This window comes from Anomaloglossus baeobatrachus, chromosome 4 (assembly GCF_048569485.1).
Source record: "Anomaloglossus baeobatrachus isolate aAnoBae1 chromosome 4, aAnoBae1.hap1, whole genome shotgun sequence".
NCBI lineage: Eukaryota > Metazoa > Chordata > Amphibia > Anura > Aromobatidae > Anomaloglossus > Anomaloglossus baeobatrachus.
This window is the reverse complement of record NC_134356.1, coordinates 501,357,221-501,383,844: the sequence shown is the minus strand read 5'-3', so window position 1 is coordinate 501,383,844 and position 26,624 is coordinate 501,357,221. Positions and strand designations below refer to the sequence as shown.

The 26,624-nt window shown below is 43.4% G+C and overlaps 1 protein-coding gene across 2 annotated transcripts in view; it reads left to right on the top strand.

Moving 5' to 3' along the window:
* Positions 1-26,624, top strand: part of FBN1 (fibrillin 1) — a 385,311-nt gene that overhangs the window by 241,817 nt on the left and 116,870 nt on the right. For both annotated transcript variants that reach the window (XM_075345804.1, XM_075345803.1), the window contains exons 13-18: positions 149-268; positions 1,733-1,858; positions 11,830-11,952; positions 21,279-21,401; positions 24,098-24,250; positions 26,487-26,540. In XM_075345804.1, the coding sequence (XP_075201919.1) occupies positions 149-268; positions 1,733-1,858; positions 11,830-11,952; positions 21,279-21,401; positions 24,098-24,250; positions 26,487-26,540 (699 nt within the window). The remainder of the gene's footprint in view (positions 1-148; positions 269-1,732; positions 1,859-11,829; positions 11,953-21,278; positions 21,402-24,097; positions 24,251-26,486; positions 26,541-26,624) is intronic.

Genomic DNA, 26,624 nt, shown 5'->3' with positions numbered 1-26,624 from the left:
TAACATGCACTTTTGTCTCCAGTAATAGTAATAGCCAATACCAAAAATGATGATAATAAATACAAAATATTTGATGATTAAAATACAATTTTGAATTCATGTATTATATTTGCTCTAATTTATCTCTTATATTTTATCTACATTTTAGATGTCGATGAGTGTGAAAGAAATCCCTGTCTTCATGCTGAATGTGTCAATACCCAGGGATCATACATTTGCCAATGTCATTCTGGGTTCCAAAGCACGGCAACCCGGACAGAATGCAGAGGTATGGAATAACATGATATCTGGATACCTGTACTAGTGTCCATACTTTCTGTACTAGTGTTTATACTATATAATTAATGTAACACAGAGCCACATAAGGATCTCCTTGGCCTTATAGAGGCCAAGGAGATCCTTATGTGGCTCTGTGTTACATTAATTATATAGTATAAACACTAGTACAGAAAGTATGGACACTAGTACAGGTATACAGGGGGCCTGCAAACAGATTTTACATTGGGAAACTGCTGTCAGGGGATAGAATAGGTTATTATATCCAAGGCCTATCCTTCCAATCTGATATACTTGTCCCTCAAGGGATCAGATGTAAGTAAGCAAACTTTGCCAATCCCTACCTAAGATTAGCCTGTGAAGCATTGGTATATTAAACCCTGTATTTTATTAGGAAGGGTATGACTCTGTAAAATTTGGCACTAAGATTTTACCGCAGATCCATTAAATCCCATAAGTTGCAAGGCACCCTTGCTTTTCCAGCATATCCCATAGCTGCTGCAGTAATGAGATCTATGCCAGAAGGGAGAAACAGTCCATTGGATTTTATCAGAGAAAAAAAGAAATATAATTATCATATGTGCTCACCTCGGTGAAAAGCAATACAGCATATAAATGACCGCTGCTGCAGATCCACAGGCTCAGAGAGCCGATAAGTAGGAGAGCAGGATGATTAGTGGTTATTTCACGCTGCCGGTCAATAATGATGCTGTGTGTTGTTCAAAAATCGTGGTTTATTGATTCAACACGTTTCAAAGCTGTCTCACTTCTTCATCACAATGTGGTTTTTCTTTTTCCTGATGAAGAAGCAAGGCAGCTTGAAATGCATTGAGTCAATAAACCATGTTTTTTGAACAACGCACAGCACCATTATTGACTGGCAGTTCAAAATAACCACTAATCGTCCTGCTCTCCTAGTGATGAGATCTGGGCATTTTGGACACTAAATTAAAGCTTGGAACTCTTTGTCATGTCCTTCAACCATTCATAGAATTATGGTAGGGGGCATTGTCTTGCTTGAAGAGGCCTCTGCCATTGCGAAATACCTTTGTGATAAAGGGTTCTACTTGATCTGCTAAAATATTTAAGTAGTTGATACAGGTTAAAGTAATTCATATTGTCTGGTGGTCATAATTTAGGCTTTTTTAGCATCTTCACACTTCCCATTTTTTCTGCTTCCAACACACCAACCTCAAGAAGTGACTATTCACTTGCTGCCATTGATAGGAGCCTTTATAAAAATGTAGGCAATGTTATCCTCCTGACCTGTCAGGTTTTAGTGCTATGCGCTATGTATATTTAGAAAGAATTCCTTTATATCAATTTAGTAAATAATGTCTTAGCATGTTTTCATTTTCATGATTAGAAGGATTTTTGGAAATGTTATATCATCAAAAAATGGCTTTTGTAACATCTTGTTGGGGTTTGGGTTATTAATAAGAATATTATCTTTTAGACATTGACGAGTGCTTACAAAATGGTCGTATATGCAACAATGGACGATGTGTGAACACAGATGGCAGTTTCCACTGTGTGTGCAATGCAGGCTTCCAAGTGTCACCTGATGGGAAGAATTGTCAAGGTAACTTGTTCATTTTAGGACTTTGGCTTTACTTTCTGTTACAATTCTAGTTTAATTTTATATATCTCAGTGTCACTATAAGGGCTCATACAGACAGACATATTTTAGGTCTGAATGCTATCCAACAAAACATCTGATCGTATTTGGACCAATATTATTCAATGAGGCAGTGCACATGTCCATTTTTTCTTTATTGTTCCTTTGGGAGACCCAGACCTTGGGTGCTTAGCTTCTGCCTCCGGAGGACACACAAAGTACTACACCTAAAAGTGTAGCTCCTCCCTCTGAGCTTATACACCCCCTGGTGAGCCACTCCCAGCCAGTTTATCACTTTGTGTTCAGGAGGCATACATCCACACATGCATTCTCATAAGATTTTTTGCTTTTTGGAAAGAGATTGAAGAAGTGCGGGTCCACGTCTGGACTCCCGGCATGTCCCTTCTCACCCCACTGTGTCGGTGGTGTTGTAAGGTTGATTTCCAAGGCTGTAGCCTTACATGCCGTGCTCCTTCACCATCCCTCCTGGGCTCTGGCTTGAAGTGGGAGCCAGCGTGGTCTCCATGCCTGGCAGGACACCGGTCTCCGTCCACAGCCCTTTAGGACTCTGCTGGACCGGAGCACTCATCCCCAGGGACCTGGCCCTGTGTCTCAGCAGCTAAGTACCTGAGACGTTCATATGTTGGGGGTCCCTGTTCTTTATTGTATGGGGAGAGTGCGTTTGCTGTATTTATTTTGGCATTTCCGGCGGGTTCTCTGGCTTTCGCCCGAGAACCGCGCCGATGGTGCCTGCGCGTCGGCGTCGCTGCTCAAATTTAGGCCCCGGCTTCGCCGGAGGCCTAGTTTCTGTTACCGGCCCTCGCATGTCACTCATGCAGAGGGACAGGCACGGCTCCTCTCAGCGGCTGTCCTGCACAGGGGAGGGACACTCCCCACTGCTTGTGCGTGACTCCTCCCCTGCAGGTCTCTATGGCCCTCCAGATCCCGCATCCGATTCCTACAGGGACGCCCCCGTCCCGCCCCCTCTCTTCGCTCCGGCGGCCATTTTCTTGGACAGGGTTCACTCTGCGCTGGGCCATCCTGCACTCTGCATCCCTGCTGAGGTGCTGTGCATTGGGGATCCGGGCTTCGGGATCTGGAGGGCACACACTACACCGCTTCCAGCGGTCTGGTAAGCCACAGCCGGTCTCTGGTTGTGGACCTCTGTATATACTCCCTGGGGTTTATTCTCTTTGTAGAAGCTGTCCCCACTCCAGCAGCATGTCTCACACGAGGAGCAAGGCTCCAAAGCTTTATACTGTATGCGCTGCATGTAAGCTCCTGTTGCCTGAACCGAGCACCTATCCACATTGTGATGTCTGCTCTAACTTGGAGGTGCCACAGCCTGGAGCCTCACCCCCAGTGGTCTCTCAGGCTGCTTCTGCACCTGTGGCTGAACCCCCGGCCTGGGTAGAGTCCTTCTCTAGGTCTATCTCCCAGTCTTTTGCTGAGTCCATGGGACTTCTGTCCAGGACTTTGATGAATATGCATCAGCCCCCTTCACAGGGTGCCTCTAATGCTCTTGCTAAGGGTCCTTTAGGATCCCTATCATCTGACCTCCGTCCACCGGAGCTCACAGAGGATTCATCATCAGGGCACAGACCCCATCCTCCTAAGAGGAGCCGCAGGGTTTCCTCTCCCTCCTCATCCCGCGGCTCTGATTCAAGAGCTGACTCGCAAGATGAGGAGGATGCCTTTACAGGGGGCTCGGAGGCTAACTCCATGTGCCCCATTGATCTTTCCGAGGGTGACTCAGATCTTAGTGACTTGATTGCTTCCATTAATTCTGTACTGGATCTCAATCTGCCAGTATCAGAGGAGCAACCCTCTCTGGCAGAAAAGCACCAGTTTACCTCGCCTAAGAGAGTAAAGAGTGTGTTTTTTAACCACTCCAGTTTTTAGACCGCTGTGACCAAACCCAGGGCCTGTCCTGACAAACGCTTCCCAAAGCGTGGTTCTGATGACCGTTTTCCCTTTCCACCTGAGGTAGTCAAGGAGTGGGCTCACTCCCCAAAGGTAGACGCTCCGGTGTCTAGGCTCTCAGCCCGGACCGTTGTGTCGGTGGCAGATGGCACTTCCCTTAGGGAGTCCACTGACCGTCAGATTGACCTTCTGGTCAAATCCGTGTATGAAGCGGCGGGGGCCGCGTTTTCCCCAACGTTTGCAGCAGTGTGGGCTCTCAAAGCCATCTCTGCTTCTCTAGAGGAGATGCATTCCCTCACCAGGGAATCTATGCCCGAGATGGTTGCCTTAACTTCTCAAGCTTCAGCTTTTTCATCTTATGCCATGTCTGCCATGCTAGAGACTTCTCACCGCACTGCGGTGGCTTCGGCTAATTCCCTCGTTATACGCAGGATCTTGTGGCTTCGAGAGTGGAAGGCAGATGCTTCTTCAAAGAAGTACCTTGCTAGGCTCCCTTTTGCTGGTTCCCGGCTGTTCGGTGAACAGCTGGATGAAATTATTAAAGAAATTACTGGCGGGAACAGTACTTCTATGCCACAAACCAAGACCAGGAAACCTGCCCAGGATAGGAATCAGTCGAGGTTTCGCTCCTTTCGTTCCTCCAACTGGTCGTCCTCTAAGCCCTCCGCCTTGTCTGCTAACTCAGCTAAGGACCAGAAATCCAACTGGCGCCCAAAAGCGCGTCCACAGAAGACCGCAGGAGCTTCTGCCACTAAGGCAGCCTCCTCGTGACTCTCTGCCCGCTCCAGCAACTTCCTTAGTCGGTGGCAGGCTCTCCCACTTTGTCGACGCTTGGTTTCAACAAGTCTCCGATCAGTGGGTGAGAGATATCATCTCTCACGGCTACAGGATAGAATTCTCTTCCAGTCCACCAAACAGATTTTTTCTCTCAACTCCCCCCTGCTCCAAGGCCGCCGCCTTCTCACAGGCCGTGGCAGCCTTGCAGGCCAACAGAGTAATTGTACCAGTTCCCGCCCGGGAACGGTTCAGAGGATTTTACTCAAACCTCTTCCTAGTTCCCAAAAAGGACGGTACCTTCCGGCCCATGCTGGATCTCAAGCTTCTCAACAAGCATGTTCGGGTGCGGCACATTCGCATGGAGTCTCTGCGATCAGTCATTGCCTCAATGACCCAAGGGGATTTCCTGGCGTCCATCGACATCAGAGATGCCTATCTACATGTGCCAATTGCAGTTTCACACCAGCGTTGGCTACGTTTTGCAATAGGAGAAGATCATTTCCAATTCGTGGCTCTCCCCTTCGGGTTAGCCACGGCCCCTCGGGTATTCACCAAGGTCATGGCAGCAGTGATTGCGGTTCTGCACCTCCAGGGGTTGGCAGTGCTCCCTTACCTGGACGACCTTCTAGTCAAGGCTCCATCCAGCGCAGACTGTCAGCGGAGTGTCTCGCTCACTCTCGCCACTCTAGCCCAATTCGGGTGGCTTGTCAATCGTCCCAAATCCACTCTGACTCCGACCCAGAGTCTCACGTACCTAGGGATGCAGTTCGAGACTTTGCCGGCACTTGTGAAGCTGCCCTTAAACAAACAGCTGTCACTCCAGTTGGCGGTGCGCTCTCTCCTGAGGCCCCGCTGTTATACCCTCAGGCGTCTGATGCAGGTGCTGGTTCAAATGGTGGCGTCCATGGAGGCTGTTCCCTTTGCCCAGTTCCATCTGCGCCCCCTGCAGCTGGACATTCTCCGCTGTTGGGACAAGCGGCCTTCCTCCTTGCACAAGTTAGTGGCTCTGTCGCCACGGACCAGGGGCTCTCTTCAGTGGTGGCTTCGGCCCCTCTCCCTGTTCCAAGGGCGCTCCTTCCTGGCCCCGTCCTGGGTGATTCTCACCACGGATGCTAGTCTATCCGGCTGGGGAGCGGTATGTCTCCACCACAGAGCACAGGGCACTTGGACTCCGTCCGAGTCAGCCCTTTCAATCAATGTGCTGGAAACCAGAGCCGTGCTTCTAGCTCTCCTAGCATTTCACCACCTGCTGGCGGGCAGGCACATTCGAGTCCAGTCAGACAACGCGACAGCGGTTGCCTACATCAATCATCAAGGCGGGACACGCAGCCGCCTGGCAATGATGGAGGTACAACGCATTCTTCAATGGGCGGAAGACTCCAGGTCCACCATATCCGCAGTCCACATCCCAGGCGTGGACAACTGGGAGGCAGATTATCTCAGCCGTCAAAGCGTGGACGGTGGCGAGTGGTCCCTGCACCCGGCAGTATTTCAGTCGATCTGCCACAGATGGGGCACTCCGGACGTGGACCTAATGGCATCCCGTCACAACAACAAAGTTCCTGTTTACGTGGCTCGCTCCCACGATCCTCAGGCCTTCGCCGCAGACGCTCTGGTTCAGGACAGGTCCCAGTTTCGTCTGTCCTACGTGTTTCCCCCTCTAGCTCTCTTGCCCAGAGTCCTGTGCAAGATCAGAATGGAGGGTCGTCGAGTCATCCTCATTGCACCGGACTGGCCCAGGCGAGCTTGGTATCCGGATCTGCTCCAACTGTCCGTAGAGATGCCGTGGCATCTCCCGGACCGTCCAGATCTACTCTCGCAAGGTCCGTTTTTCCGCCCGAATTCTGCGGCCCTCAAATTGACAGCGTGGCTCTTGAGTCCTGGATTTTGACGGCTTCTGGTATCCCCCCTGAAGTCATCTCCACTATGACTCGGGCGCGCAAGTCTTCCTCCGCTAAGATCTATCACAGGACTTGGAAAATTTTCCTGTCCTGGTGTCGCTCTACCGGCCATCCTCCTTGGCCATTCTCCTTGCCGACTCTTCTGTCTTTTCTACAGTCCGGTCTGCAGCTAGGACTGTCCCTCAACTCCCTCAAGGGACAAGTTTCGGCTCTGTCAGTTCTGTTCCAGCGGCGTCTCGCTCGGCTGGCTCAGGTCCGCACCTTCATGTAGGTCGCGTCTCACATCATTCCGCCTTACCGGCGGCCCTTGGACCCCTGGGACCTTAACTTGGTTAAGTCTCTGATTTGGCTGCGCTCTCCTCGGAGTCACCTTTTTTAGTCTTTCATCAAGACAAGGTGGTTCTCCGTCCGACTCCAGACTTTCTTCCTAAGGTGGTCTCTCCCTTCCACCTTAACCAGGACATTACCTCACCTTCCTTCTGTCCGGCCCCTGTTCATCGCTTTGAAAAAGCTCTACATACTCTAGATCTGGTGCGTGCTCTCCGGATCTATGTGTCTCGCACCGCTGCGCTTAGGCGGTGCACCTCTCTTTTTGTGCTAACCACAGGTCGGCGCAAAGGCCTCCCTGCTTCTAAGCCGACCTTAGCCCGTTGGATTAGGTCGACCATTTCGGACGCCTACCAGAGAACGCAGGCGCCTCCCCCGCCGGGGATCAAAGCACACTCGACCAGAGCTGTCGGTGCCTCTTGGGCTTTTAGGCACCAGGCTACGGCTCAACAAGTCTGTCAGGCTGCCACTTGGGCTCGCCTGCATACCTTCTCGAAGCACTACCAAGTGCATGCTCATGCTTCGGCAGATGCGAGCTTGGGCAGACGCATCCTTCAGGCGGCGGTCGCCCATTTGTGAAGTTAGGTTCTGCCTACTTCTTAGTTTTTTCTGTTTATTTCCCACCCAGGGACTGCTTTGGAACGTCCCAAGGTCTGGGTCTCCCAAAGAAACGATAAAGAAAAAGAGAATTTTGTTTACTTACCGTAAATTCTTTTTCTTATAGTTCCGTCTTGGGAGACCCAGCACCCTCCCTGTTGCCTGTTGGCAATTTCCTTGTTCCGCGTGTTTTCACCGGCTGTTGTCGTGGACAGAGTCTCCGGTTGTTCCGGCTCTTGCTCTGTTCTACTTGTGGGTGGCTATTCTCCTTCAGCTTTTGCACTAAACTGGCTGGGACTGGCTCACCAGGGGGTGTATAAGCTCAGAGGGAGGAGCTACACTTTTAGGTGTAGTACTTTGTGTGTCCTCCGGAGGCAGAAGCTAAACACCCAAGGTCTGGGTCTCCCAAGACGGAACTATAAGAAAAAGAATTTACGGTAAGTAAACAAAATTCTCTTTTTTCCTTGGACAGTGGTCCAAGGAAAAAAATCGCAACATGCATGATTTTCCTCCAAGAATCAGATGGCACTCAGCCTTTCTAGTCTATTGGTCCATGAACAAATACTTGGATGACTTCCGAGTATGGTCCGACTTTGACAGCTAACAATTTGCTTGCCTGTTAGCGGTCATTTGATAGAATATTTACACAGGCAGACTGCCCTGGAGAAGCTCACTGAATGATCTGTAATAGATCGTTCTATACACCTAGGCTGCCTTTTTTCTCACAGGCACGTCTTGCTTACACAGGACGTTGTGCTGCCAAGAAAGATAATGGTTTGTGAAGGACAAAAGTTCATGTCATGAATGAACAAGCGTTTGTCCCTTCATCTGATAACTGGCAACCTGTTTACACTGCAAAAATATTGGAAAACAAGTGTTCCTAGGATCACTCATTTATGATAATTTTGCAATGTAAATGAACCGTAAAGAGGTTGTCCCCTATTTTTACATTGATGGTCTATCCTTAGGATAGGTCATCAATGTCTAATTTGCTTGGATCCGACACCCCGCACCCCTCCAATCAGCAGTTCTCGGTGCCAGCGGCAGAAGCAGGCAGCCGGTAATGCTAAGTTCTGGAGCTGCTCCGTTTTCTGATAGTTGGCGTGGCCGGGTACTTCATATTCACCTCCCATTCAGATCAATAGGAGGCGGATGCGCAGTACCCAGCCGCGGAAAATGAGCATTTCCGGGACCAGGAACAGCTGATCGGAGGGGTACGGCCGAGCAGACATTGATTACCTATCCTAAGAATAGGCCATCAATGTAAAAGTAGTGGCCAACCCCTTTAACTCTTAATTTAAATACAACAAGGACAATTCATCATGGCTTTTGTGTCAAATTTTAAGCTTCAAAATGTTGCCTGCTATTTTTCCCCCAAAATAATCACTTTTTCCTATTTTACATCATTCTCACCACTCTTAAAAAGTGAGGACAGTGGTGTCGTTTATTATACCAATAAGTTGTAAGACAGAATTATGAATAGTAACTTTTTAAAAATTCAACAAAAAGTCATAATTCTCGGTCCAGTAAAAATTAAGCTTCAGACAAAAATGTTATATGTAAAACTGCCCCAAATTAATCTAACATTATACTACCCTGATAAATTTGGTGAAAATAACATCATCCCATGTAACAGTCAAAGCTGAAAATTCCCTCCTATAATGTGTATTTGCCCATGGGTTTCAAATAGCATTGCTGTGCATTGTCAGTTACCTTTGTCTATCATTTTCTGATACTTTAGGTTATGTTTTTAATAACATTGATACTGATATGGCGCAGTCTAAATATCTCTGAATTTACTGCCTTGACCTTTTAGTATGCTAGAAGCAAATATAGCTCTGAATACAGGTCACGAAGGAAACTTTATTATCAAAGTTTCCCAGAAAGAAAGTGCGATACATTGAGGAAGTAATCACATTGTTATTCAAAACAATAGTGTTTGGAAAATTGGCAGTTTTACAAGTTTTGAGGAAAAGCCTTACTTTCACTGTACAATAGTGGGAGTAGTGGAAGCTGTCAGATAGGCCTGAATGCGATGGCATGAGGCTGGGCGCCGGAATATAACATGATGGCATCACTGACATTTAGAAATGTTACCGCATAAAGAAGAAACATATTGAAGAGTTTTGAAGGCGTTTTTAGGCATTACGGAAAACCAGTGTGCAATATAAAACATAAGCATTAAGTTCACCCTAGATAACCTAGAAGACTGTTATCTTTTCTACATTCTTACTATTACCTTACTCATTCTGAACTGTAATAAAAACATAATCATTGGTTTCCCAGAAAAGTATGTGTATCCCCCAAAAAAATCAACATTATTTTGAGGTCTTTGATTGTGTTAAAGAATCTAGAGCAGCAATATTAACCAAGTGGTCAGTATACAAAGGCTTGGACTGGCCCACGGGAGAGCAGGCGATTTTCCGGGTGGGCCCACACCTATATGTAAAGCAGTAGTTGGCACAATACACACAGTGTCTCATCATTCATTTAACAAACTACACAGTTTAGAATGTAAAATCAAAGGTACATGTGTGACTGAGGGTAATGTAATATTTGCATGCTGCTGAACAGTGGGCTACCAGGATTAATATTACTGGTGGACTTTTGGAATCCCAGTCCGTAATAGAGTTTTCATGTTCATAAGCAAGTTTGCTCTTGGACACCCCTGAGACTAAAGTTTTTATCTCCAGTCACATAGTTCTACATGATGCTGTGCATCCCAAACTATTTACTCGCTTGAAGTGAATAAGAACAGCCACTACACAATGAACGGACAGGTAGTGTTCAACTCTGTCTATTATTTAAATACAGCCAATGCTGGAGCTGATAACAGCTGAATGGTGGGGGTTCCGTGTTTTGGACCATCACCAGTTTGATATTAAAGGGAACCTGTCAGGTCCCCTATGCCCTCCAACCCAGCAGCATTGATACCTGTATGCCTAATTTACCTCCCTAGTCATCCCTGTATAACGCTATTCACTAATATGAATGTTTAAACAAATGACTTATAAACCTTGCTTTCGTTGTGCTAATTAGGGCCTTGACTTTTTGAAGGGGCAGTGTTTCCCAGACTAGTCGGCCCTCTTTCTATATTACCACGCCCCTGTGGGCTCGATAACATGATTTCCACGAGCCGGCATCACCATCAGCTCCGCTCCTGGAAATCTTGTGCATGTGCATTTTATTTCGACCCTGTCAGTGGGCCTCAGATGCAGGGTTGATGCCTCCAAGCTTCATTAGGTGCACTGCGTATGACTGGAAGTTCAGAAGATGGCTCACATACACATCTTCTAAATATCCGATCATGCGCAGTGCACCTAATGAAGCTGTGAAGTGTACACCTGGATTCAAAGGCACACTGATGCAGCTGAAATGAGCTGCATGCATACGCGAGATTTCCAGGAGCTGGCAGCATGATAACCTTATAAAGAGGGCATGAATGCTGCTGAGTTTGAGAGCATAGGGGACCTATCCTAAGGGTTCATGCAGACAACTTTATTTTCAGTCCAAGTGCTGTCCGTCAGCAAATCAGATCACACTCATTCCAATTTTATTCATTGAGGCAGTGTACATGCCAAATTGTCCTTGGACCTAGGAATACAGTCATGTGAACCCAGCTTATGGATCAGGTCGTCAGTAACATAAACCCAGAAAGCCGTGTTAATGGACACTTCTGTAAATGTGACCTGCCAGATCCTTTTGCACGGTTTCTCAAATATATACGAGTCTAAAGGCCGCTTTACACGCAGCGACATCGCTAGCGATGTCGCTAGCGATAGCACCCACCCCCGTCGTTTGTGCGTCACGGGCAAATCGCTGCCCATGGCGAACAATATCGCAGTCACACGAACATACCTTCCTAATGACGTCGCTGTGGCCGGTGAACAACCTCTTTTTTAAGGGGGCGGTTTGTGTGGCGTCACAGCGAGGTCACACAGCAGGCCACCAATAGAAGCGGAGGGGCAGAGAGCAGCCGCATGAACGTCACTCCCACGTCGTTGCCGGAGGACGCAGGATTGCTGTTGTTCGTCGTTCCCGGGGTGTCACACGTAGCGATGTGTGCTGCCTCAGGAACGACGAACAACCTGCTTCCAGAGCGAGCAACGATATTTGGAAAATGAACGACGTGTCAACAATCAACGATTTTGTAAGTATTTGGGATCGTTAGCGGTTGCTCGTAAGTGTCACACGCAACGACATCGCTAACAAGGCCGGATGTGCGTTACGAATTCCGTGACCCCAGCGACATCTCGTTAGCAATGTTGTTGCATGTAACAGGGCCTTAAGGTATCCGCAACACTTTTATGCAGATGTCACTGCAGGACTGTAAAGATTATATTGTAGAGAACTGAATTATTTTGCATTTTGAAAGGTTTCTAATGACAAATATATATATTTATTTTTCAGATATGGATGAATGTAGTGTAAAGAATATGTGCTTAAATGGAATGTGCATTAACGAGGATGGAAGTTTTAAATGCATCTGCAAACCTGGCTTTCAGCTTGCACCTAATGGACGTTTTTGCACAGGTATGTATTAAGGACCTAATTTGTGAAGATATAGTGACATTGCAGAAAATTGTATTGAAGCAGTGTATCCATCTGACATGTCATACATTTCTAATAGGGGAATGATTGCAATCAAGAACTTTTACAAAATAAATGACAGTTCAATAACAGCTTTTTCTTGGTACCTATTCCTAGTTTCCAAAATACAGAATTGAGACCAACAAAAAAGCAGGTAAACTGTAACAAACCAAAACACATTAGCCCGATTCGTCAGAACTGGGGATTTAGCATGATGGGATCATTAGCTGGTGATTCTTGAAGTGGCGCAGGCATGGCGTGGACTGGAGTAAGATTCCTATCAGGGTGAATGCCACAGCTTGTCATGAATTTGATAAACTAAAGTGTCACTCCTTTGCAGCTCCCAATTTCACTCCAGCTCCTCTCATTTTGACAAACCTGGGGGGAAACAGCTTGAATATTTCAAAAGTCCAAGTTGCTCTAAAATTTTGCAGTGTTTCAATGCAAATTATGCCAGAATTCTGTTGAAATTGCTTTGATGAAATGGGGCTATTGCTTGTAATATTTTTTTTATATTTAAATATATACTTTAAATATTTGTCCTTTAAAATAGCCACAAAAACACAAAGAAATATTTACTAAAACCATCTAACTTAAAAAAAAAAGAAAACCCATATCAGACAGTCCTTACATTTCCCATATTTATCAAAGTATCTTATGTTGTTAATACTTTTTATAGATTCTTAGACTGTCTATTTTAAGTTTGAAGGGGTTGTTTTGGTCTGGCTTTCTATGTAACTGCAAACTTGTAAATCCTCACATTGTGTACAGTGTATGCAGTCAGGATTCTGCAGTGCTATCTTTCAGAGCTGGTGGTCACATGACCACAAGTATGCGATATGCTACTCCTGGCCACATTCTGACTAGATGTACCTGGCCTCAAGTGAATTGTGAAAGGCTGCGCACGTCTAGTCAGAATGTGCCCATGAATATGCATATCCTTATGCTCACGTGACTACCCACTCCTGGCCCTAGCACAAGAGAATCCTGACAGTGCGCACTGTTCACAAGTTCTCAGTCACATAGAATGACTGTAGACTTCAGTGCCAAACCTTGACAACCCCTTTAAACCACAATCAAATTACTTTGTGCCAATATTTTTAGGACAGATTCAGATTTTTTTTTTGCTTAATAAATATGTCCAAGACATAGAAATGTAACACTTACTCAATATTTTGCACATTTCTATATTGAAAGTTAGATAAATTGTATAAACCTAACCCTGGTTCAATTTGCAATTTGAATCTGGTGTAAATGCAATAGTAAATCTCCCTCACTGTACAAATCCAGCATATTATTATTATTATTATTATTATTATATGGAAGAGCAAAGTTGTTGGAAAATGCCTTGGGAAATTTTTGAATGTCTATACTAAAAGAGCACAAGAAACAGCATCACTTACAATACTGTGCAAAGATTCAATAATGGCATCAGAGCTCTGTGGGGCCAATATCATCATTTGGATCCAACAAATGCTGATATGAAGGCAAGGAGAAGTCACACAAAATATTGATTTGATTTAGATTTATTTGCATTTTGTTAACTAATGAAAATAAACTATCAACATTTCTATTTTTGTAAACATTAAAATAATGCTAAGCATGCATTCAGATTACCATATAAATCGGTCTGAGATCGGACTGCAATGTGCAGACTGACTGCATGTCTCCCGAACTGAGCGTGACAACCGCACAAAAATATATGATGCTGTCACACTTGCGTCACAAGACACGCGATCTGTCCATGCATTGTGATCTGAGATCAGATCGATGGTCACGAACATCTGGAAGAGCCCTAATATTTATGCTTGTTAAAGGGGATGTCCACTACTAGGACAACCTCTTCTGAATCCACATATTTCCCCCAGGTAGAATAAAAAAGCCTATACTGACCTCTACAATTCCAGGGGTGTTGGTAATTGTGTTGCTGGGGCTCACATGATGCTGTGATGTCACTCGAGTCCTGCATCCAATCAGCACTGGCTTCTCTTTCCCTGCATTCATACAAGTGAGTTAATCAACAGGATGTGAGCACTGAGGTTGCCTCTCACTTCCTGTTGATTGCTCCTGTGAATTTGGAGCTGATTGGGCTCGTGTGATGTCGACACCGCTAGAACCATGACGGCTGCGGAGGTAAATATAGGCTTTGTTATTTTACTTGGAGGAAACATGTGGAATAAGAAGTGGCTGTCCTAGTAATGGACATTCCCATTATGAAAGGGACAGTGCCAACAGGGTGATAATACAAAGAAGCCTAGCGACAAGCCTTCAGAGAATCATCTGAACATCACCCCCTTAATGAAAACTATAAAACTAGCACTACATAAAAAGGCCCATAACTCTAGGACTGTATGGCGGTTAGCCCCCCCGTCCAAAAAATACCCACACATACAAACAATGAATGCTTAGGAGAGCAACGGGACTAAAATAAGAACAGAAAAACTGTCACTCTTGACCTGATGACAGGTCCTCTTTAAATTTCCTTTTGTGAATTCAGCCATGGTAAGTATTGGTATTACTTCCTATGCTGCCGATATATGTGACATTCTCCGCTGTCTGCCTTCAGCATCTTGCATTAACTAAGCACCAGTCTACCACAACAGATGCTTCAAGGAAGCCCTTGAGATTCTTCATGGCTGAGGTAGCGCATAAATCTTTTTTCCACCCAGACACTACAGCTTGCATTGGATCTGGTAATAGTTGAATTTAGGCTGTCATGTACAATGGGCAGTCTCAACACACTAGCCATTTTGTATGTGACATTGTGGTTTTTAGTCCTCTGGGAATCTGGTTTTAAAGACAGAAAAAAACCACAACTTTTTGTCCTTTACAACATTACCCCATCAAAACACAAACACAAGTGCAGTGCATATGTGCAGCCAAAGTCATTGTGGTTAATCTGTTTTGCTCCTTATGAAGTATTTGTTTTGCCAGTGTTTTCAATCCAGATTGAATTGGATGTAACAATGTGTGCATTACATAAGTCATAGACGTCATTACTAGCAATACCAATACTCGTGATGGTAAAAATTCTTTGATTAGACATTTAGGGAATTTATAAGTCTGAGTGCATGTTTGTGTTGTCATTTAGTTTTCTGTTCTGTAATAATTGCAGAAAGAAATGAAATGACAAGTTCTATATTTTTTACATGTTAGACTTAAAAGTGAACTGTACTTTCAACAAACTGCACAGACTGTTAATACATGTGAATACAAGAAACATTGTAACAAATATTATCCGAGAAATATGATTTTTTTTCTACACTTTTTAAACACCTCCCCCTCCCGCCTCCTGAACTTGTCAGAAAGTCTGAAAAAATCAGCTCAACCCAACCTTCCTCAAGACAAGACGAAATGTCAGCACAGTGAAATGTCAGACTACACATTCAGATTATCATTTTAGTGTCAGGTCTATGGGTGTGTACTTTCCACCCACTATGATGCTGTCCAATCAAAAGAAGGCGGCATCATAGAGAGGAAAAAATAGACAAAAGGAAACATTCATGTAGCAGGTCAGGACAGGTATTGTCAGAGACAGATAAAGTACCTCGTAATCATGTGGGCACAGATCTGACCTGCTCAATTGGTATTTATTTGCTCAGCACTGTGGGCATCTACGTTTTCCTCCTTATGACACAATTTTTTTTATGATTGGACAGTGTTATAGTGTGTTGAAAGTCCACACAAGAGCTGAAGGGAATGAAATGTCCTACAAAATAATTAGAAATGTCACACATTATCTACTTTTCAGCTATTCTGTGGAGTTTATAAGGTCAAAAGTTATGAAAGATCCTCTTTAAAAACGGCATCAAAAATTGCATGTGTATTTTCAGTCCTTGGCTATGTGTATATGATGTCTTTTTCAGCCAGATTCTGAAGGCTCAAAAGAAAGACCATATTAATCTCTGTGGAAAAATGACTTGCTGGGGTTTTGAACGTCTTTCAACCGTTTGCCACTAAACTGTTAGAAAGACATGACCTGATCATTCTGGCATATTCCTTTCAGAAGTGGCTCTGTACTTTATAATGTAAGCTAAAGGGAAAGCTCAATAGACTTTTTGCCATTATTTTTACTTAAAAAAGTGCAAAATACCAGTAAAAAAGATTCCATGAAAACCATGTGAAAACCCTCAACCCTCACTGCACGCGGAAAAGAGCAACTAAAACCTAGACATTATTTACTCACAAGGAAGTTATCATCTATTAGAAAACTACTAATGTGGTCCCAGAGTGTTTCCAATTAGAATCCATACTAAACACTCCAAAAGACCATATTTAAATCAATATATCAATCTTTATTCACATGATAAAAAAACATATAAACACTAGACAAATTAGACATATTAAAAAATATGCAAAACAGGGTGTAAGATAGAGGGTCCACCGTAGTTCATTAATTTATAGTATTACAGAATATTTAATTCATGATGAAATTCTCATATATTTGAATGTCACAAAGCATTAGGTTCATAATAGTGCTTCATTTAATCTATATATATCAAAATGTAATCTGTATACCTTCCCTTGTTCCTCAATATTCAAAGGGTTAAATATTTATTACATCACTGCGATATTCAATGCATCAAAACAAGAGGATATACTTTATTTTCCTTTTTAGTACCACAGAATATTTAATTTATGATAGAATTCACATTTATTTATAGCAACCCAGAGCACTGTATTAAAAGTGCTCCCCTAATTCCTGTATACCATATAAAAATCTGTATACTTCCTCTTGATTCCAAACATTTAAAGAGAAAAATCTCTATTTCATTAGTGTTTCAGTGTATTAAAACCCAAAGGGTATGAATATCCAGATCTATAATATATGAAAAGTGAACATCTCCATTCCCATGAGAGGAATTACCAGAGACCTCCCAGGCAAGGGATAGAACAGAAAAACATTTTGATTGATTTTAAAGATACTTTACCTAGGCAGACCCTCCCCACACCACTCCTAGTGGGAGTGGTGTGGGGAGGGTCTGCTTAGGTAAAGTATCTTTAAAATCAATCAAAATGTTTTTCTGTTCTATCCCTTGCCTGGGAGGTCTCTGGTAATTCCTCTCTATTTTAAAGATACTTTACCTAGGCAGACCCTCCCCACACCACTCCTAGTGGGAGTGGTGTGGGGAGGGTCTGCTTAGGTAAAGTATCTTTAAAATCAATCAAAATGTTTTTCTGTTCTATCCCTTGCCTGGGAGGTCTCTGGTAATTCCTCTCATGGGAATGGAGAAGATGTTCACTTTTCATATATTATAGATCTGGATATTCATACCCTTTGGGTTTTAATACACTGAAACACTAATGAAATAGAGATTTTTCTCTTTAAATGTTTGGAATCAAGAGGAAGTATACAGATTTTCATATGGTATACAGGAATTAGGGGAGCACTTTTAATACAGTGCTCTGGGTTGCTATAAATAAATGTGAATTCTATCATAAATTAAATATTCTGTGGTACTAAAAAGGAAAATAAAGTATATCCTCTTGTTTTGATGCATTGAATATCGCAGTGATGTAATAAATATTTAACCCTTTGAATATTGAGGAACAAGGGAAGGTATACAGATTACATTTTGATATATATAGATTAAATGAAGCACTATTATGAACCTAATGCTTTGTGACATTCAAATATATGAGAATTTCATCATGAATTAAATATTCTGTAATACTATAAATTAATGAACTACGGTGGACCCTCTATCTTACACCCTGTTTTGCATATTTTTTAATATGTCTAATTTGTCTAGTGTTTATATGTTTTTTTATCATGTGAATAAAGATTGATATATTGATTTAAATATGGTCTTTTGGAGTGTTTAGTATGGATTCTAAAACCTAGGCATGTCAGAGGTTCCTGAAGTACCTTCTGCTTTGAACACTTGATGGATGTGTAAAAGACAATATGACCACTTAGCCTTATCAGATTTCATTGAGCTTTTTGTGCATAATTTCAATAGTTAAATAAGTATTAAATTCTTTGGAGTAAAATCAATTCCAATTAGTAACTGCACATGGATTTTGATCTGATGCTTTAGCTATGATTACATCAGTTCGAAACATGCAAGCAATCAACAAGTTACACTTGCTCTGATCAGATTACTGGATTTTATGCTTTTTTTATATGATTCTTTTGGTCCCCTTTGGGCTGGTTTGCACATAAAGGGGTTATCCGGCTTCTTTGACTTTTTTTTTTATTTCCCTATTGGGCTACATTGGGGCAGGTAAGTAGATAGAGACCACTTACCTGCCCTGCTGTCAGCCCCTCTCCCCCGGCTCAGAGCGGTCATGTGACCGCTCCTGTCGTGATTTTGCTGCTTCCGGTCATTTAATGTCAACATGGGCAGGGCCATGTTGACATGCAAATGTGGAACAGCATGTTGCCGCCTTGCTGGGCTGTACAGTGCGAGGAGTCACCGCCCCCTTCCCTGCACCCTCCCACACATTCCCCCGCACCTCTTTTACTCTCCAGTAACCTCCCCCTGTACTGCTGTGGGGTCTGTGACCTGGTGGAGGGGCCTGGCGGCGGCTGCCGTGGTGTCAGCGCCAGCACCAGGCCCCCTGCCCAGGATCACACATTCAAATGTACCGGCATCACAGATCACAGATGCCGGTACATTTGAAAGTGCTGATGAGAAGCAGCGCAGCGCTTCTCATCACTGTCCCTCCGGCTGTCTGTGCTCTCTTCAGCACAGCGGTGACGTCACTACTGTGCTGATATGGCCAGAGCACAGACAGCTGGCGAACGTGCAGGAGCGGCGGGAACCGAGGACAGGTGAGTATGTACTCCCTACATGTGTTCCCTATGGGGGGGGTGTGCAGAGCCATATGTGTGCGTGTGCAGAGCCATATGTGTGCGTGTGCAGAGCCATATGTGTGCGTGTGCAGAGCCATATGTGTGCGTGTGCAGAGCCATATGTGTGCGTGTGCAGTACAGAGCCATATGTGTGCGGTGCAGAGCCATATGTGAGCGTGTGCAGAGCCATATGTGTGTGTGTGCAGAGCCATATGTGTGCGTGTGCAGTACAGAGCCATATGTGTGCGGTGCAGAGCCATATGTGTGCGTGTGTGGTGCAGAGCCATATGTGTGCGTGTGCAGAGCCATATGTGTGTGTGTGCGTGTGCAGAGCCATATGTGTGCGTGTGCGGTGCAGAGCCATATGTGTGCATGTGCGGTGCAGAGCCATATGTGTGCGTGTGTGGTGCAGATCCATATTTGTGCGTGTGCGGTACAGAGCCATATGTGTGCGTTGCAGAGCCATGCGTGTGCGGTGCAGAGCCATATGTGTGTGTGTGCGGTGCAGAGCCATATGTGTGCGTGTGCGGTGCAGAGCCATATGTGTGCGTGTGCAGAGCCATATGTGTGTGTGTGCGTGTGCAGCGCCATATGTGTGCGTGTGCAGTGCAGAGCCATATGTGTGCGTGTGTGGTGCAGATCCATATGTGTGCATGTGCGGTACAGAGCCATATGTGTGCGTTGCAGAGCCATGCGTGTGCGGTGCAGAGCCATATGTGTGCGTGTGCGGTGCAGAGCCATATGTGTGTGTGTGCGGTGCAGAGCCATATGTGTGCGTGTGCGGTACAGAGCCATATGTGTGCGTTGCAGAGCCATGCATGTGCGGTGCAGAGCCATATGTGTGCGGTGCAGAGCCATATGTGTGCGGTGCAGAGCATACGTGTGCGGTGCAGAGCCATATGTGTGCGCTGCAGAGCCCGATGTGGGGCTGTTATTTGCAATGCTGTAGTGATACCAGGTCAGGTGCTGGGGCAGAATATACTGACAGGGAATGTGTGTGCAGGGGGCGGGCAGAGGGTGGGGCTGGACACTGGAGTGGGTGGTGACAGCTCTGACTGAGGTTTTGCACAGGAAGTGGTCATGTTTGCTGGAGCTGAATGTAAACAAGAGCTGCAGAGAATAAAGGGATAATTCAAGAGGAACAAAAGTTAGAAAACAAAAAATAACAATGTAGGTGTGATTTATATGACAATACAGCACAGATAAACTCAAGAAGTTTTGTTAAGCTAATGTCGGACAACTCCTTTAACAGGGAGGCATTTGCAAATGTAGTAACCTAAAAATCTTTTTTCTCATTATATCACTTGATTTATTGTGACTTTGGATTACCACGTCTAAGGTACTGGCAGAGTACTTTGTCCAATCAGCACAGGGTAACTTTCTGGGTGCCCCACCATTCTCTGTTTCCTGGCCTCTAGGATACCACTAAGATCCAATGTCTATATCTATATGTCATCACTGGAGACCAGAATTCAAGGAAAGTCTAGGAATCTTTGAAATGCCATTAATTTAATGTATTGTATCATAATATTATTATTATAATTCCAATGAAGACTAGTACCGCATGGCAGGCATTGGAATACAAGTAAGACAATCATCTGATCTCTTCCAGTCATTTGACTTGTTTTCATACAAACTTTACAAGTTCAATTTTGAGGACTGCAGATAAGATGTTGCAATCAATAAATATAGTTAGTAAGAATATAGATTGTCATTGTAACAGCCTAAAATTTGTCTATGCCTCCCATTTATCTGGCTGCATCGGAAGCAATAAATCTGTATTGTAGCCAGTGGTGTGGGAGTTTACCCAGCTGGGTCTGTAGTGAAGTCCTGGCCTCGTAGTATAATTAGTTTGCCGCTAACGCTGAAGTTGCTTGGGATATTCTTTGTAAGCGTCTAGTGATTTTTTGGAATTGCAATCTTTTAGTAAAATATAGTTGGAGTAAGTTTGGAGACTTCAAGTGTGTGTTCTGGCCACAAGCCAGAGAGAAAAAAGAAAGTAGTAGAGGTGTTTCCTACTCATTTTGTCCTTTTAAGGTCCGGCGTGTGTCACATTGCCGGCTGTCTTCTGTGTTGTGCTCTCGTTTTGTTTGCATGGTAACATTGGATATTTCATTTATTGCTATACTTGTAATGATTTACTGTAGCTACAACAATGAAAACAATTAGTGACCTACAGTGTAATACAGCCAGATCACAATCTTTCTTAATTTTTATTAAACATATCTTTTGAACATCTACATAGCACATTAGTAAAATATGAAAAACACATACCAATAAGTCTGCCTTATGTTTCTAGCATTTATGTACAATAAATCAGCTTCAAGTTATGGGGTGCTTACAGAACATTGTAGTGTAATGTAGTGTAGTCCTTATTCATCAAAGGCTAATTTCAATTTTGGAAAGTATTTCAGACATTGATGGTTAAATATAGTTTAAAGATTCTATATTCATGGCTTTTTCATTTCAGATATCGATGAATGTGAAACAGCAGGCATTTGCATGAATGGCCATTGTGTGAACACTGAAGGTTCCTTCAGGTGTGAATGTTTCCCTGGCCTTGCAGTTGGACTTGATGGACGGGTGTGTGTAGGTAAGATACATTTTATATTCCTAATTGACATATAATTGTCACTTTAACAGTTTAGCCCTTTCTAGAACTTAGGACTGTTTTTTTCAAGGCAAAGATTTATCGAGATGCTCGACCATGTTCACAACTGCAGGTGAATTACTGTGTATAAATTCATATGGAAAGGCATCATTCAACGACATGCCGGCTATGTACTGTAAGATCAATCCTTGGATGTGGCAGAGGCCGTTCTTTAATTGTCATGTTTCTGGAACTAGATTAAAATGGTATCATAGGCCGTGCTCATAAAGGGATGATCCAAATAAACAGGGTCTAGATGTATGACCAATCTTATCATATTAAAAAAGACTGCACCCAATATGTATGAGCACAAACACCGAGAGACAAGGGTAATGCAGTCAAAGGTCACAAAGGGACCACTGAATCAATAAACAATATGCCAACTTTTGCAAAAGTATCAAAATTTATTACATTTAAGTATATAGCAAAAGAAGTAATATTACATGCACATAAAAGAATCATAAACACTGATCAGGCTACAGCAGAATCACAGATGAAAAAGATCACCAGACCATATGGGGAGTGCAAATAACCTCATATCATCAAAAACGAAAGGTACCTCAGAGTTATATGTGTAAAAGACAGAGTTACCCATTCATGTATATGTAAAACTCGTATTCAAGTCAAAAAGGCATTGCAGCACATATATAGGGTAACAGATATAGTAACCTTTCATTGCTCATCACTCCGAGGGGCCAAAACCCTAGAAGGGAGGGCCAGCCAAGACAAAAATACAGTTAAGCTGGAACCATTCCCATCAGCGCACTCACCCATAGGTAGCCGGGACCGAGAAAAACGTGCACCGACGCGCACGTTTCGATGACTTCTTCGGGGGGCCGTGAAGTGGGATGATCGTGGACATTGTCATCAAGAAGTTCGATATGCTGTGAATTGTAATCAACTCTCAGCTGGTATTGGGCTTCATGTGTATGAATGAAACAATTAGTTGATGAGATCCATAAATTCACTACACAAAATTGCACTCGAAAATGATATTTCCGCACTGCTGTGCAATACAATCAGAAGACCAGAAGTTTTTAAGATACTAAACCCCCCGATCCTACAATTATTCCACAGCCAAACATACATTTTTCCCTACTCTAGTTATCTAGTAACTGTTTCTATTTCCAGTCTGTATGTGATGTGCTAGACCGGGGGAAATAGCTTGTCGTCATTGTTTCTATCCTGCATATAATATAATAAATTCAAAGAATAGAATGAAAAAAAGAACTTTGCATTTTAGACATGTAGGTAATGGACTTTTTAGTATTTATATATGGTGACCTCAGTGCAGTCCACAACATGGAGCGTAGACCAGACAATATAAGGTCAAGGATAGTAACACAGTAGCAGAGGGGCACAGGACAGTCTCAGTAAAGAAAACAGTGCTATACAAGATACTCTGGTTTATAAAAAAAAAAATAGAAATGGTTTCAAGATTTGAAAGCAAATTTATGGTGAACTTTAGGCCACGTTCAGTATTTGGTGAGTTTTTACCTCAATATTTGTAAGATAAAACCAGAAATGGAACAATCAGAGGAAAAGCAGAATAGAAACACAGCACCACTTCTGTATTATTCACCGACTTGGCTACAAATACTGAGGTAGAATACTGACCAAATACTGAGGTAATATCCTGACCAAATACTGAGGTAAAGTATTGACCAAATACTGAGGTAAAATCCTGACCAGATACTAAGGTATAATATTGACCAAATACTGAGGAAAAATCCTGACCAAATACTGAGGTAAAATATTGACCAAATACTGAGGTAAAATACTGACCAAATGCTGAGGTAAAATACTGACTGAATGCTGAGGTAAAATACTGACCGAATACTGAAGTAAAATACTGACCAAATACTGAGGTAAAATACTGACCGCATATTGAGGTAAAATACTGACCAAATACTCAGTTAAAATACTGACCAAATACTGAGGTAAAATACTGACCAAATACTGAGGTAAAATACTGACTGAATGCTGAGGTAAAATACTGACCGAATACTGAGGTAAAATACTGACCAAACACTGAGGTAAAATACTGACCGCATACTGAGGTAAAATACTGACCAAACACTGAGGTAAAATACTGACCAAACACTGAGGTAAAATACTGACCAAATACTGAGGTAAAATACTGACCAAATACTGAGGTAAAATACTGACTAAATGCTGAGGTAAAATACTGACCGAATACTGAGGTAAAATACTGACCAAATACTGAGGTAAAATACTGACCGCATACTGAGGTAAAATACTGACCAACTACTGAGGTAAAATACTGACCAAATACTGAGGTAAAATACTGACCAACTACTGAGGTAAAATACTGACCAACTACTGAGGTAAAATACTGACCAAATACTGAGGTAAAATACTGACCAACTACTGAGGTAAAATACTGACCAAATACTGAGGTAAAATACTGTCAAAATACTGAATGTGTGCACGTGGCATAAATATTTCACTTTGGTTACCGTTTTAAATCAGAAGCAAACAAGCAAAGATTATGGAACTTAATTCCCTATATCAGAAAAATAGGAAAAATGTACATTGTACATCTGAGGGAGGTTTTGTAATGAAATATTAGTCCATCAATGGTGGTGACACCTTTCGTTGTATACTTTGTGTTACAGACACACACATGAGGAGCACTTGTTATGGAGGCTACAAGAGGGGTCAGTGCGTCCAACCTCTACTGGGCGCTGTGACAAAATCCGAGTGCTGCTGCGCCAGCACAGAATTTGCTTTTGGAGAACCCTGTAGACCTTGCCCTATAAAAACCTCAGGTAAGAAGAGTTTTTTTTCAGCCAAAGGTCTGTATACAGAAGGCTACATTGTTTAACTACCGTGGGTGCTTTGGGTAAAGTATCTGCTTTAAGAAACGTCAGAAATTTGTATTTGGTTTAGTTATAAATATTATGGTATTTCTTGATGTCAACTCTAATATTATCACTATAGTAAAGCTACTTAGGCTGTGATCACGGCCCTATACTGTATCCATCGTATGGTGGATTCCAGCAAGAAATGACAAATCCCATTGACACATAGGGCTTTGCCGGGATTCTGTTGTACGAAGATTAATTGTGCTCCGTGATATGTTATAAAATATGACAATATACATCTTTCATGCAGAAACATCATTACAAATGTCACGTCCCTGTCTTGTGGTGTGGCTCCTGCGCTGAGACCTTCTGTTAGGTTCTCATGCGTGCAGAGACATGTTATTCTCTGCCCTGTGACGGGCCGTTCCCTGCATCGGGTTGTTCGCCGGCTGTGGGAAGGGCTTATTCACATGCGCCGCTTCCGGGCAGTTGTTCTCCTTTATCTGGAGGATTACATGCCCGGAGCGGCGCCAGTTGTATTTTCTGGCTAAGTTGCGTTAAGCCACTGTCTCCTGGTTATAGTGACTGATTTTGGTACTCATCCCCAGACTGACCCCTGACTTTCCCCTGTCTACTTCTCTGACTTCCCTCTTCCCGTCTGGCTCCTGACCCCAGCTTTATCCCCTGACTACTCTTCTGTCTGCCCCCTGTGTTTATACTAAGGCTATGTGCCCACGCTGCGGATTTACCGCGGATTTTGCCGCGGATTTGCCGCGGATTTGCCGCGGATTTCCCAAAAATCTGCAGCAGCGGCACTTCCAAGCCATTTCAATTGCATTTTGGAAATGCTGTGTCCATGCTGCGGATTTTTCCGCTGCGGATTTGCCGCGGATTTTGATCCGGAAAAATCTGCAGCATGTCAATTGTTTGGTGCAGATTTGGTGCGGATTTTTCGTTTTGAATGGGGAAAAAAAAAAAAAAAAATCTGCATCAAAATCCGCGGCAAATCCGCGGGTGCGGATTTGCCGCGAAAGTCGCGGATTTTCAGGCAGAAAAATCCGCAGGTACATTCTACCGTGGACACATAGCCTTACTCTCCTCTTACCCGACCTCCGACTTGTCTGACGACCTCTCTCCTGTCTGCTCCCTGTGTCTCTTCGTGCCCTCTTGGTTCTGACCTTGGCCTGCCTGACTTCCCTCAGTTTCTGGGTATCCCCAGTGCCACCTAGTATACTGCCTGATTACTGCACCTCTCACTCCTTTGTGAGAGGAACGTTATTACTCCCCTATTATACCCAATTTTCCTAAACCCCACCATGGAAAATACGCATGTTATATTATAATGGTGCCAAATAGAGAAGGTCTTTTTTTTCTTAATCTAATCAAGGTCTCTATTAATTATCAAATTATCACCCTGAACTTTACCCAGTTTTACATAACTCTTCATATAGCACACAATGGAACCTTGTAATTTCATGACCAGACCCATACAAGCAGATCCGTCTTGACAATCCCACTGGTTTATGTTAGGCCTCATCAGATGTCCATGTGGCATGTTCGTGTTGTAACTGTTTTTCACAGATACACGTACACATTACAATTAGTGATGGTGATGTGGTGAGCTTGTTACTCAATCGAGCATCATGTTGCAACTCAAGTACCAAGTATAATGGAAGAGAATGGGAAACTCGAGCAATTTAATTTCTCAGATGCTCGAGGACTGATCGAGTAACTAGCTGTGGCAAGCATGCTCACCCATCATTGATTACAATCTATGGTGCTATTACATGTCCCTGCTTTTGCAAGGAACATGTGTCCATACAAAACACAAGTAGACATGTCCTTTTTTTTTCCGGCTGCACGGATGACAAGGGCCAATACAGGTCTATGGGTGTGTGAAAAGCACGTACAGCACATAGATGTGATGATCGGGCTTAACATTGCAAAGTATAGGAGAAGCTTTATAATTGATTTATTGCTTTATCCATCCATAAAAAACTCACTGATGGTAAAAACAAACATACGGTCCATACGCTGATCTAAAACACTGATGACACCAGTACCATTTTTCACGTACATGTTTAAATACGGACGTATGAATGAGGCCTTTTTCACATTAAAACTATCGTTTTTCAGAGATGTACTGTTACATTGTGGATTCCTTTATACCAGATTACAATTGTATTTTTTGTGTTTTCAGAGGAGTTTCAAGCTTTATGCAGCAGTGGACCAGGAATGACATCTCAAGGAACTGGTATGTATGACTTCTATTCTGAAATAGCGCCACTGGCACATGGCCTTAATGTGGTTGCATGGCATTATTGGGTCTTTAACATCT